This window comes from Bolinopsis microptera, chromosome 6 (genome assembly GCF_026151205.1).
Source record: "Bolinopsis microptera isolate Bmic1 chromosome 6, MBARI_Bmic_1.0, whole genome shotgun sequence".
Classification (NCBI taxonomy): Eukaryota; Metazoa; Ctenophora; class Tentaculata; order Lobata; family Bolinopsidae; genus Bolinopsis; species Bolinopsis microptera.
The window spans coordinates 4,611,655-4,626,918 of NC_087077.1; the positions used below are offsets into that span (position 1 = coordinate 4,611,655).

General features: G+C 37.9%; 1 protein-coding gene across 2 annotated transcripts in view; it reads right to left on the minus strand.

Annotated features, from left to right (window-relative positions):
• Window positions 1-15,264, minus strand: part of LOC134817595 (dynein intermediate chain 3, ciliary-like) — a 120,915-nt gene that overhangs the window by 14,961 nt on the left and 90,690 nt on the right. For both annotated transcript variants that reach the window (XM_063826807.1, XM_063826808.1), the window contains exons 8-10: window positions 11,708-11,859; window positions 11,488-11,582; window positions 11,181-11,309 (exon numbers count right to left, since the gene is read on the minus strand). In XM_063826807.1, coding sequence (XP_063682877.1) covers window positions 11,181-11,309; window positions 11,488-11,582; window positions 11,708-11,859 — 376 coding nt within the window. The remainder of the gene's footprint in view (window positions 1-11,180; window positions 11,310-11,487; window positions 11,583-11,707; window positions 11,860-15,264) is intronic.

The following is a 15,264-nucleotide window of genomic DNA, read 5'->3' on the forward strand; positions in this document are numbered from 1 at the left end:
TTCTCTTCAAAACAGTACACCAACGGTTTCCTTCTCCTGAGAACAGTAACGCACTAGTTCTCTTCAAAACAGTAGACCAATGGTTTCCTTCTCCTGAGAACAGTAGTGTACTACAAGTTCTCTTCAAAACAGTACACCAACGGTTTCCTTCTCCTGAGAACAGTAACGCACTAGTTCTCTTCAAAACAGTAGACCAGTGACCACCGGTTTCCTTCTCCTGAGAACAGTAGTGCACCAGTTCTCTTCAAAACAGTAGACCACCGGTTGCCTTTTCCTGAGAACAGTAGTGCAACAAATACCAATTCTCCTCAAAACAGTAAAGCATTTAAAGTGATTCAGTGAACCGTTTCCTTATCCTGTGGATAACTTGGAGCAACAGATTCCTTCTCCTGAAGACAATGTTTCACGCCTAGAACACTTACGGAATTTGATTGAGTGCCCTGCCGGTATTTTTGACTCTTGTTAACAGTAACATGCTCGTTCCTGTCTCCAGAATGGTTGTAAGGTAGAACGCCAGCACCCTAGCCTCAAGATAACAATGTCAAGAACTTTCTCTAGACTTCTACAGTTCTACAGTTCTACAGTTCCATAGGTATACAAATGTAAATAAACCTCTTAAGCTCACATTTAAGTAAACTACCTCTTCTATCATACTAGAAGACGTTTGGGACTGTTTCTTGGATTACTTGGGAAGGCAAAACCACTAATATTTCTTTAAAATTTTACGGTATTGTGGCAGTTTTTTCGGTAATTTCTAGTGAATTTTTATACCGATAAAAATATGTTTTATCTAGATAAACAGATAACCTTTTTTAACGAATTATCGGAGATAATTATCGGTAAAGATTATCGGAGTGGATAGCCTACTTGGGAAGGCAAAACCACTAATATTTCTTTAAAATTTTACGGTATTGTGGCAGTTTTTTCGGTAATTTCTAGTGAATTTTTATACCAATAAAAATATGTTTTATCTAGATAAACAGATAACCTTTTTTAACGAATTATCGGAGATAATTATCGGTAAAGATTATCGGAGTGGATAGCCTAATCTATATGGCTTTTTGCAGCAAAACCCCATATCAATGAACAATAGTTTATATGAGACTGTACGAAGCTTTGGTATATCTGGAGTCTAACTTTAATCGGCAGCCGACTTTTTATTTTGTACATAATACCAATATACCGCATCATTTTCGCTTTAAGAGCAGTAATGTGACTGGTCCAGGTCAATTTTTCGTCAACAATTACGCCAAGAAATCGGGCCTCAGTTTTTCGCTCAATAGTGGTGCCTGCAATTTGAATATTTACGTCAGGTGTTGAGGTTCTGTTGGGTGAGAGGAGCATGTAGCACGTTTTCTTAAGGTTTAACGAAAGACCATTTTGATCTACACTGTTTATCAATAAAGGTGAAAATTCTGTCATCTTTTGTAGTATTTCTTGATGATTTTTACCTGAGATAATTATGTTTGCGTCGTCAGCATATAAAACAAATTTAGCGTACGATTTGATTTTTGGCATGTCATTGATATATATTATGAAAAGTAAAGGTCCTAGAATACTGCCTTGCGGCACTCCGTGTCTCATGGACTGTGAGGAAGAATCTGTGCCCCCTATTGAAACATACTGACTCCTGGAACTTAGATAAGACTTGAACCATTGGTGTGCTAGTCCTCTTATGCCATAATGATACAGTTTGTCTAAGAGAATATCGTGGGAAATTACATCAAACGCTTTGCTAAAATCAAGTAGGAGGAGTAGAGAGACCTCTTTTTTGGAGAGGTTGTGTCTAATCGTGTTGGTTGCATCAAGGAGCGCATGTTCACACGACCGACCCGGCCGAAAACCGTATTGTCCTTCAAATAAAGTGCGATGATATTTCACATGTCAACTAATTGAGTTTCGATTAATAAAACTTTTGAAGCATTTAGTCGAGGGCAAATTGAAGCTATCAAGTCATTTTACATGTTGTTTTCTAATGACAGCTTCCAAGCATGCAAAAAACGTTTAAACGTGTTTAATCGATTCATCAGATCGACCTTTTTCAGAATCCGAGGAGACTGGAGAGGAGGGACATTTTTTCGCTAATTGAGGAAAAAATGAGGCTAACAAGTTAATTCGGTTATTTTGTGATAGTCAAAACGCGACAACTAGCGCTGGATGGCGACAACTAGCGCTAGTTGTCGCTATCCAGCGCTAGTTGTCGCTGGCTATGCGACACTGTCGCACCCGATAGTTTGTGATGGCCAGCGCAACTGGCCATCGCAGAAAACAGTTCGATAACTAGCGCTGGATAGCGACAACTAGCGCTGGATAGCGACAACTAGCGCTGGATAGCGACAACTAGCGCTGGCCAGCGCAAAATGTTTGCGATATTACTCTTCAGCTTGCGCTGGCCAGCGCTATCCAGCGCTAGCTGACGAGTAATATCGCAACCCCAGGCTATCATGTTCTTAAACACAGAAAATAGGAATTAGGCGGAATGACGACAGGCTGAGCTCACCTCTGTCCAGTAAGCCAACACTAGCTGACGATTGTAGGTTTATAACCTACCAGTACCAAGACGCACACAGAGCTGGAATTAAGGATTTGAAACGAATAAGTTCAATTTTACGAGTATCACCCGTTAAGCTGACAAGTGATATCGCAAACATATTGCGCTGGCTGACGAGTAATTTCGCAAGTATATCAATATGATTTCGATACATTGCGCTGGCCAGCGCTAGCTGACGCGTAATATCGCAAACATTTTGCGCTGGCCATCGATGGCCAGCGCTAGTTGTCGCTATCCAGCGCTAGTTGTCGCTATCCAGCGCTAGTTGTCGCTATCCAGCGCTAGTTGTCGCTATCCAGCGCTAGTTGTTTTCTGCGATGGCCAGTTGCGCTGGCCATCACAAACTATCGGGTGCGACAGTGTCGCATAGCCAGCGACAACTAGCGCCGGATGGCGACAACTAGCGCTGGATGGCGACAACTAGCGCTGGATAGCGAAAATTATATTTTGACAATTTATATTTTGCGCTGGATAGCGTTATCCAGCGCTGGATAGCGACAACTAGCGCTGGATGGCGACAACTAGCGCTTGGCTATCGCAAAAGAACCGTTGAATGCTTTTATTCACTGTAAGATTTAATTTTTTTATCTGTTAGCCCCAATTTCGCCTCCCGGAGAGAGGGTAGTCTCAATCCAACCTCACATAAGTTATGATAAAGTCTAAATAACCTGCGGGTTACAATAACAAGTTTATTAGTGGGTCTATAACCTGTTTCCGTATATTCGAACCTGCTCAAAAATATACACAAAAGTATACTTGTAAACCTTATTTCACCCTCTCGAAAGGTGGTTAGCCTCATTTTCACCTCGAATATTAAAAGCTTAGATCTCTATCAAGTATAATCACTATGGATTATACTTGCAACTTGGATATCATGGACGTAACATGAAGCAAATTCGTTAGCCTCGATTGTCCCTCGCAGTTTAATCACTCTTACTGAGTCTAGTGAGTGAGCTAGGAGGTCGCCGAACATTTTAAAGCCGTGTCGATTTTCTATACGCATACCAAAAATCAAATGCGTAACTAAAACAGAATTAAAATTACAGAAGTTTTAAATTTTTTGTCAAAAAAACTAACTTTTAGGGGTGTTTTTTTTTCACGTGCCACTTAAAAATTGAGTTGCGAAATCACTACAAATTCAACGATCGACGTTTGTATTTAATGGTTCGGATCGCATAAATTATGCTCAAAGTAACTGCAACTGAGAATAAATCATCAAAGCTTAATAACGAGGAAACATAATTCTTAGCGATTGGGCTTGGGCTTGGCTCTTGTGTCACCACAGTTCTTAATCTTTGATATATTATACTGCCATTTCTCCCGTTAAGATCACAGGGGGGTCCGAGACCAAACATTTTTTTCGCCCCAGTTGGCAGACCACGTACTACCTGACGTTCGCATACCACCCTTAGCCCCCCAGAGCGCCTAATTCGTCGTAAAATTAAGGTTAACAATTGCCTATTTTATCAGTAAACCTCACAAATAAGCGGTTCTTAACATTTTGTTGATCTCATTTTAAGTTAAACTTATCCATGGGTACCGATTGGCCGTCCAACGTCAACAAAACTATTATATGCCCTTTATTGTTTTGAAAAATTGAGGTTAACATATTTTCTTAAAAATCAGTCTTTTGGCTCCCCTGCAAACACCTTAAAATCTATCTTCTTCTAGAGCTTTCATCCGTTTCAGCTCAAATTTGGAACACATGTTCCTGAGATAGTCACAGTCAGGAAATATGAGGCGATTTTTTTTATTTTGCTTCTATTTCTAACTCTTTTTATGAGGTAAAGTGTAAAGTGTCGAAAATATCGTGACGCGCACTCATTGTTAACCTCATATATCAGCTTAGGAGAAAAACATAAAAAATCGCCTCATGTTTTTGTTGTACAAGATCTTGACAAACACTTTTGCCAAGTTACAAGATGTAAACTGTAAAAGAAGATAGATTTCTGCCAAAACCTTATTTAAAGTTTTCATTTACAATAGAATTAGAGGTAAACCTTAAAATTAGACGCGTGATATCTACAGATGAGAAACTTTTTTTTCGTTGAGGACAAAAGCATTTGAAAATTTAGATCGAGCTCTACAATATATCTCAAAATTGACCACGGACCCCCCCCCCCCCCCCCCCCCCCCCGTGGCGGGTGGCCTTAACAAAGCAAAGAACCTCTGCGCACAAAGGGATGCTGTTTCCCGAAAATGTTCATAATTTAACCGACTTTTAATATGAACTAACGGGCTCCTGTCTATATTATATTGTTGTAATTCAGTTTTAAACAAACTCAGTAAAAATTGAAAACAGGCAGTGTTTCTTTCTTTCTAAAATAATGTTGCCCATTTTTGATGTCCAAAAATCTCCAATCAAACATATGTTCGATTAATGACCTCCTGGGTGCTACAAAAAATTGGGCCTTGTTGATCTCCTAAAATCTCCAATCAAACATATTATGTTCGATTAATGACATCCTCCAGAAAATTTAAAAAGCTTCTAACTGAAAAGACAAGAAAACTCATTAGAATATTAGGATACACTGTTTAAAAATGTTTGGGCGAGATTTTTTGAATAGTTTTTGCAGGGTGCACATAATAACTTGGCTATTGACTGCTGCAACGTAATTGAGGGCTAGTGCATCAAATTAAGACAAGGTGTTATGTTTTATAACCCTGGCCCCATAATACGGAGGAATTTTTAAAATTCTTAATGAAGAGCCCGAACACGACTGACAACAGTTTCTCCATAATATCCAGCCGCGCTCATTACCTGGGGACCTCAGGGTTTGTGTTCATAAATATTGAGTGAAGATAATGATATGGCTGAGAGCGGCCCAGATGGGGAACTACCGAGGGTCTTCAGAACATACTGTTTGAAAATGCAACTCACAAGAAAATAAATTGAGACTAGATAAAATAAAAGTGAAAGGTGTTCAAATACTTAGTTCTTAGTTTTTAATTAGTTTTATTTTTTATAATTAAAAGAATCAAGATACACCTTTCTAACGGGCGTGACGCAAATACAATGGATATTATATAAACGTGTCTAAGTAAGCTGCCATAATATATAACGATCGATAACCACAATTATGATACAAATTACGATCACAAATTAAATGAACAAATTTATCAAAATTTCTAAACTTTCTAAACTTGTAAGTTTACGGGAGCAAGAGATCGTTCATATAATATAAAATAAGTAAGATTTTGGCTATTTCAGAATTCAGACCCTTAGATGCAATACATGAACGAGTAACGATTCCTATAAAGGGTGTTCTCTGTCTGGTTTAAAAGGGTTAGAGAAGCAAATAAGATTTGTCGAGACAGTGATAGAATTCTATAATATATATAAGTTTCAACCTACAGTTAGATATGCGTCGTCTTCCAATTATATCGGTCCTGATATTTGAAATTTTATCGCCTCTCGGATTTGCTCTCGGATCCTATAGGATTTGAGTATCCTATCGGGTCCGTGAGCAAATCCTATCGGCACTCGGAATTGATAAATCCTATCTCCGCTAGGATTAGCGCTCGGATCCGATAGGTTTTTAATTTCCTATCGGGTCCGAGAGCAAATCCTATCGCCTCTCGGAACTTACACATCCTATCGCCGCTCGGCGATAGGAATTCATCGGAGGTATCCTAGGGGAACCGGATCGCCGTTAGGATTGATAAAATACGAGATATCTCGGACGCGCTAGGAAAAATCCTAGGGTAATCCTATCTGATTAAAATCGCAGAAATCGCCCTTCTGAACAGCCGTGAGAACAAGCATATACCAGTACAGAGACTTTATTTAGTATTTACTCGGCTGGTGGCAATGTAACACGCAACCACTTCATCAAGTCCCTAGCGGCCAGTGCAGTGCAGACGGGGAATTTATCATTTCTCGGAGAGTACCTGCTGATACAGTCCACAGATATATCGATTCCGAAGATTGGGCGACATCTGTCCGACTCAGAAAATAGGTTATTCGAACAATAGTTTATATCGGATCCTACCGTGCGATTTTCTTGAAACTTTCCATAAAGTATGGTGGTTATAGGACGGATAATCTGTGTAAGTTTAAGCGAGTTTCTATGTGCCAAATTTGAGATATTACCTTTTTAAATATATATTACCTTAAACACACAAAATATCTCCAATTCGGTGGTTTGCAGTGGTTCCGAGGCATATATCTGGATATCCAACAAAACGATTTTCTTGAAACTTTTTAGATAGTAAGATACTTTTAAGACAAATAATTTGTGCAAGTTTGGGTGAATTTCTATGTGCCAAATTTGAGATATCACTTCAAACACAAGAAATTAGTGCTGTCAGACAGATTTCGCTGTCGGACAGTGCCCCCTTAAGCAGAATTTTTCTGGCTTCATTGGACAAGGTTATTTTATTTTATTTTTAAAAAGAGGGGCTTGGCCAAGTTAGCCCACGAGAGGATAGCATTGAGATTTGAGATGCTCTGCCTACCTCTGGGGTGTGGCAACCCACGGGAAGGTTGCCGGTGAAATCAGAGTGAATGGTGGAGGATGGTGTAAAAAGTGACATGAGTCAAAATGATATTCTTAAGTGCCAGCCGGGTTTGGAAAAGTAAAAAGAGACGAGACAGACCCCGGTCTGATCCAGCTCTTCCGGCACAATTAAGCAAAATATCTATAATAAAGCTATAAGATAAAGGCACCAGACAATGAAGTTATTATGTTATTCATTGACATTAGCTTCCTTATATCATATCAACGTATTTTATTTTATCAAAGTTTCGTTAGGTAATTCTAGTACCGTTCATAAGATATTAGTAAATAAGTAAAAGCCAAAAAACTAAGACTGTCAAGATCATAAAACTGTTTTCTTGGAATTAGAGTAAGCGTAATATATTATGTAGTAATGAACGATCCACATATATCGGCAATAGGTATAAGTTTCTACCGTGTGTGATACAATTTTGAATGTCAAATAAAGTGCAATCTTACTATATATAAAGCGAGACGATATCTTACTATATATATAGCTAGTATATATAATATATGGATATATGGATCCGTGCCATTTTACTGACACCACGGCATCAACTTTAACACGACTTTCCGCAAAAACCGTAAAAGATATACAACTGAAACTTTTTTGACTGGGTCAAATGCTTTAATGGCCTTCAAATCAGCATGAAAAAATTAAAAATCGGCCAAGGAATAAGAATTTTAGTGCCAAAAATTTGGACTCCCAAGTGGTGTCAAAAACGCGAATTAAATAGGTAATAATTATTTTATTCTCTCGAGTCTTGACACCACTTTAGGGTAGACGGGTTCATGCTAATCTTACTATATATAAAGCGAGACGATATATATATATTTATCTGTGCCATTTTACTGACACCACGGCATCAACTTTAACACGACTTTCCGCAAAAACCGTAAAAGATATACGACTGAAACTTTTTTGACTGGGTCAAATGCTTTAATGGCCTTCAAATCAGCATGAAAAAATAAAAAATTGGGCAAGAAATAGGAGTTTTAGAGCCCAAAATTTGGACCCCCAAGTGGTGTCAAAAACGCGAATTAAATAGGTAATAATTATTTTAGTCTCTTGAGTCTTGACACCACTTTAGGGTTAGACGGGTTCCTGCTAGTACTTATTTATTGCGAAGTTTAAGGGAAAATATAAATCGGGGTTTGCAATAAATCGGGGTTTGCAATAAATCGGGGTTTTGTTTGTTTACATTACGTACGATACAGGGACGTAGCCAGGATTTTTCTTTGAGGGGGGCTGTCGGCGAGCGAAGCGAGCCGACGCCTCCAATCAAGCTGCGCAGCGAGCGAAGCGAGCAAGCTGTGGCAGGGGTCTGGGGGCGCAGCCCCCAGCGGGGTCCAGGGGCGGAGCCCCTTGGCGGGGGCTAGGGGGGCGCAGGCCCCCGGAAATTTTTTGCAAAACAGGGTGTTTTAGACGACATTTGGCATTAAAGAAATTTGTAGGACAGCAATAAACTGGGATTGAAAAGAATCAAGTACTCACGTAAATTTGGTAACTTCACAACAGCAATCTGCATTCTCCAATCAGAATTTACGACTTACTCAGGCCTCATCGTCTTAAGATTTTTACATTTCCTACGGTCTAGGGGACACTATTGACTATAATTATAGAAGTCTTCTAGAATGTTTGCTTGGATTTAATGGCATATATTTACTAATCCACAGTTCAAATCTTTGACTGACTGCAGTCATAAACACAGCCCAGTTACCAGGCGACCATGGGGACTAGGGGGCTTATCTTTTTTCTGGGGTTCGATTTTTTCCGGGGGGGGGGGCTGCCGCCCCCCTAGCCCCCCCTGGCTACGTGCCTGGTACGATAAGCTCCATTTGGGGAAAGAAATGGCCGCGATAAATCGAGGTTTGCAGCAAATCTGGGAGCGGTACATCGGGTTTTTATTGCACAGTATGGTGTGAGGACTGAGGATACCAATTGAGAGCTGGTATATTTCTAAAAGTAATGTAAGATTCAATTTTAACAGTATATATCCCGCAATTTCGTGCATTCTTCCACGCAGGTCGCAGAGTCCTTGCAGTATTTAAAAAATTCAACGAAACTGAGAGAGCGTTTTAGTCTTTCGAGATTAATGAAAGATACTAGAGATTTGTTAAGGCTCAACATATATAATATTTAAGTATTTAGTCATCAAATCAGAGAATACCGCTGGAATCCTTTGAAACCATTATTCTCCATCTGATTCTTACGTTAAACAATAACTGGAATGAACATTTGAACTTAAACGTTTAATGAGAATTTATATTTCCTGTTAAACATAATTGTCGGCGAGATATATTTAGTTGCTGCACTGGTTGATGTCTGGTTCGTAACAACTTTATAAGTAATTTAATATCAAATTTAACATTTTGTTCAATCTGCTCATGCATTTATCACGCAGTATTCGAGAAGTCCACGAAACTGATATATCGAAACTGATATAGCGAAAGTCGAAACTGATAGGGAAACTAGTAGAGAAACTAATAGAGAAACTAATAGAGAAACTTATAGAGCGTTTATCGCTCTTTCGAGATTTGACTTGACTGACTGACTTAAGGCGGCTTCAGCGTCCGAGTATTGATGCGCTGTCTCCATAAAACTCTATTCGCCATACAAAATTAATGAAAGAGTCTAGAGATTTGTTAAGGCTCGACACATTTGATATATTTTAGTGTAATCCAATTAGTCTAATCAAATATCACTCCTTTTTATCTTCTTCTTAAATTTAACAATAACTGAAATGAACGTTCGAACTGATATGCATGACGTACTCTATTTGTAATTTTATGTCAGACATTTTAGATAACTCGCTCCTTTACCTTTGTTGGTGAACTGCAAGCACTGCTACTTATTTCCCATTTTTCATATATGACCATTAGTGAATAGTGACTTTTGATTATGATAATATGCATTACATTAGAGATTTTAACGCCCAATAATCTTTAAATTCTATTAATGGACAATCTGCAGGTACATGATTGGTGAAAGTATCACAATTTGACCATAAGCAGGAACCCGTCTAACCCTTAAGTGGTGTCAAGACTCAAGAGACTAAATAAATTATTACCTATTTAATTCGCGTTTTTGACTCCACTTAGGGGTCCAAATTTTGGGCACTAAAATTGTTATTTCTTGGCCTATTTTTATTTTTCAGGCTGATTTGAAGGCCATTAAGACATTTGACCCAGTGAAAAAAGTTTCAGTTTTATATCTTTTACAGTTTTTGCGAAAAATCGTGTTAAAGTTGATGCCGTGGTGTCAGTAAAATGGTACGGATATATATCGTCTCGCTTTATATATAGTAAGATAGGCACTCAATACGAGAATTGAGACTTGAGAGCCTAGTTATAAAAATGTAAAATTATTTGATAATTTACTAATAGCTTTTTAAAAATAAAAAACCTCAGTGGGTCACTCCAATAACGTTATAACTTTATAAAAACGTTAAGACTAACGTAAAATTAACGTGGCCCAGGTTTAGTGACACCAAACAGACAAAGAAGCTGACTAGTTTAAATTACAGCACCAACGAAAGTTTGCAAGCTCAAATTTAGTTCAAAAATGGGCACTTTACTCGTCCAATATTAGACTTTTTATTAACTGACAAACTAATTTTCGTTACCTTGTAACTAATACTACTAACAGATCAGGTCCAATTTCAACGGATATATTAGCTAATTTCAGAAAGACTGCGATAAAATACGATGACAATTATAAAGATATCCTCGGTGACGATTGGAGTAAAGCCTTATCCGGCATTGCACAACTATTTAAACTGTGCCATGCGTGTAGGCGGGAGTACTTCCTTTTATGCTCTATCGAGCCCAATCCTTTAGTAGATTAATGACTGTGGTTCTTAAACTTTGTGACAAAGTATTGTACTTTCCTAGATTAAATCAGCAAAGAACTATTCATACTGGGGGACACAATTATAGCACAGACGCGAAAAGGTGGTTGCTAAAAGCTCGAAATTACAATGGTATCATCGAATTAAAATGTCTGAATTTAGAGGCCAGTAACAGAAGTTCTGTGGTTATTACCTAATTCCCCGTTCCCAATCCATATTCCATATGCTAATTATCCCAAATTTAATCTCCATTACTGGATTCAAATGAAAAATACTAACTTGGTCCACATAATTGAAGATTCCCTAAGATCCTCAGACCAAATCCTGGCGGTCCAATCACCAACAGTGAGGAAGTTTTTGGGAAAGAAGGGGTTTCTTTGCAATGCGTATACTGGACCATAGTGACCACTGAGGAAAGATAATTTGATAACTGATCACAGAATGGTTATGAAGTTTTAAATCTATACGATTTATCTAGTTATCTATACCGTTTCTCTATGCTATTTTTAGTTCTAACGACGTCACATGCTCAGGAATGAGAGCAAGACCACCCAATAAGATCACAACCATTCATTAATTAACTCACCTGAAATTGGCAACGATTCTGTCGGCAGGGGTTTTTGCCTTCCTGTTGCAGCTGAGCACGACACCTTGCTCTGTGCCGACCATGAACTTCGTGGGCTATTAAACGGATGCGTTAGTGGTAATTTGAGCAGACTAGCCGGGATAACCAGATAGATAACCAGCACACAAAGGATATCGAGATATTTAAGATTTAGCCGAGTTAAGTGATACGATAAACTTACCATTGTAGATTCATACTCCAAAGAGATACCACCGAGGGTAGGTTTATCGCCCTTAGCAAGGTCTAATATCAGGGTCTCTGTAGGTTCTGCCATCTTTCTGATGTCCCACCAAAGTACTTGTCCGTCAGTTGACGTGGTGAAGCATTCCGTTCCTGCAAAACACTGACGTTAATAGGGATATACTCATTGTACTGGGGTCAACTTGCATTGAAAATTCTTCTATTTCAGTATTCAGACACGACTATTTTTGGCTTATAGTGGTTTGAACTTCAAAATTGTAACTTTCTCTCGTTCAATGGGTTGTGAAGTCTCCAAGAAGTATTATTTTTGAGAAAAACTTGACTATTGTTTGTTAAAAACTGACAGTAAGACGATATTGAAGGCTTTTAAACTTTCTACAATTCCCCATATTGCTTTTTCTATATTACCCAAAGAGCAGAGCACTGTTTTCTTTCCGAAGAAAATGTTCAAATTCTTTTTAAACTTCAAGAGACCTACAACGACGAAATTTTGACCTGTCGTGTGGATATTATTCTAGATTTAAGCAGCTTATATTAGACTGTTGACATGCAATGTTGTTGCGGCTGCGCGGCTTACAGTTCCTATAGCAACTCGCGCAATTCCGAGAGGGAAAAACACTTTGACTTTACGATATTTATTCGCGTGTGCGCGTTGACATTTCATGTAGACCTTATCAGACCTACTAGCTAAGAGTAAGAGCAAAAATTTGCAAGTTTCTCAGTCACTTAAGAGGTCAATTCGACAATAATGGATCAAAATTAAATTGAACTTGGTCGACACGACTTACAGCAATTCTGTAATTCAATTGATATAAAATCTTTCCTAGTTCATGGTAATCAAAGAACAACATGATATTTGCTGCTGTAGGAAACAGCCACCATTCCAAGAGCATGGAAATAGAAGGCTCGAAGACAATTATCATTATCGCATTAAAATTATGACCAAGTGGCGAGACATCTACCAACATACTGTATAGTTCACACAACGCCAAGTTGAGATTGCACTGTTTGCGGCTTGTTGCAAATTTGCGACTGTTTAACATTTCTTAGTTTATTTGCCTCTGGTTTTTTACTAGTAATGAGTTATTAAAGAAGCTCTCGTGGTAAAAATTTCATTTTACAGCTGCTTTAAATTAATTAAACTATGAGAAAAATGTATAGATGTTGTCATCGTATACAAGACCCTGGTCATTAGGAAAGTTCGCACGAGATGGACCACGTTTTTCCCAATTTAACTTTAGAAGATTGTCACAGCAAGAACTTTTAAGATAGGCATATGATATTTCACTTGTCTATAGTTCAACTAATTGAGTTTCGATTAATAAAATTTTTGAAGCATTTAGTCGAGGGCAAATTGAGGCTAACGAGTCATTTTACATTTTGTTTTCTAATGACAGCTTCCAAGTATGCAATAAAAGTTTAAACGTGTTCAATCGATTCATCAGATCGAACTCTTTCAGAATCCGAAGAGAAGAGGGAAATTTTTTCGCTAATTGAGGGGAAAATGAGGCTAACAAGTCATTACTAAGTTATGAATTATATTTAAATAATAACGTCTATCAAAGTATCCTCTGACCTAAAATACATGAGATGGATGCTCTAGGTCGAAGGCTGGCCCAGCCATTTCCTTCTAATGGAGGGTAAAATGAGGCTAACAGATCTCTTCTAATTTTTGAATTATGTTTGAACAATAACGTCCTTTAAACTATCCTTTGCCCTGGCCCTGGTATACATTAAATGGACACTTTAGGTCGATGGTAGACTCCACCTACCCTTTCTGTCTTTTGATGGACGGTAAAATAAGGCTAACTATCAAGGTTTTGTTCATTTCTTGTTCTACTGCTTCTTCGGACTAGTAGTACAGACAAATCCGTCTAGTCTGAAAAAATCGATCTGCCGACTCAAGAAGCTTTCTAAGGACTTTGTGACGTTTTTGAGTCCAATTCGGTGCCCTTTACGACTGACCAACTTTTCCAAACTTTTCCACGTGCCTTAAGGCCACTTTTTGCCACTTTACCACTTTTTACCACCTTTCTTGTTTGTCAAATATCTTTAGTTGTGAACATCGTAGAAAATTGCAGAAGGTGTTCATATTATCAGGAAGAAAAGCTTTTGTGGAGACAATTTTTACCTCAGATAATCAATTAATTGGATAATCATCAATTAGCTAATTAGCAAAAATTAAACATTTTTTTATCGGCTCAAATGATTGGAATAGCTTAAAACACGGAGAAAAGTAGTTTTTAGAAAAACTTCGAACATTTTTCACTTACATCGTGCTAATCTGAACCGGCCTACCTGGATTACCATCTACCTCTTCTTTTCCTCAATAATTAGACCGAGTTGTGCAAGAAATGCGATTTATCATTTTAATGACGGATTTGTCTGTACTAGTAACCATGAGTCAAATAGGAAATCAGAGAATAATACTGCTGTGTAGAAGCCGTCTAGAAGCCACCATATGGCTTCTGAAAGGCCACCATATATTTGACCTCAAAGTTCTTTGTGAGTAGTAATTATCAATTTATTTCGCAACGAAACAGAGCCTTTAAATTATAACGTTCTACCTTCGATACGGTAGTGCTCGAACTTTTTGCTTTGACTAAAGATTTAAATAGTACAACGATGCGCCAAAAACTGATTTAAACTGTTCGAGTAGGATAATCTATTTCTTAGGCTAATAATCGTCGAGACCATTAAATAATTATATATTATTATAGTTTATCAGCAGTGCGCAGCTGGTAAATTTTATTTTGAAATTGACTATTTTATGAAGGAAAATAATGCTTTTTAGTAAAATCGAAAATATTAACAGTCCGGTTGCGATCATTCATCTATTACTTTATTATAGACAAAATCTGCCGGTCATAGTCCGGTATTACTGTGTAGACGTTTGTGTTTGTGGATTACTTGTGGAATATAGTATCTAAAATAATAGCTTGACGATTAGAAAATGAGTCATCCTGCATCTGCGGCAATGTCTTGGATCGGTACAGTCAGAATTGAGCACAACGTTTTTTGTTTACTTGGAGTACTGAAACACTGTTAGGACTTAGGAAAGGACCATTTTGCGTTTCGCTCTTGTGTTTTGTTCTATACTGTTCATATTAACAAGGGCTACTCACAACGTGAGCCTCCCACATTCTGGGATGCTAATTATGTCCAATCATAATTTTTTCCTAAAAATATTTATTCTTACACTATATATATTATACTCTCATTGCCTCGCTTGTATCCTTTTGCCTGTATAAGTATTGTATAAATATTCCATGGCTGACAAAACTGATAACGATTTACGGCCACAAGGAGGGCCACTGGGCTAGAAAAAGTATTAAAAAAATTTTAAGTCAGCGATTTTCAATGGCGTCTTATGAAATTGATGCCTGAAGAAATTTAGTAGAATCCGTAAAAAATATCCATTCACATTTAAAGGACCAGTTAACTCAAAAATTGGTAGTCTCCAATTTGGCTAAGATTTAAATCAGCTGTGACAAACTGGTAGAAAATCGTATCGGTGAAAGAACAAACTCTCTAGCG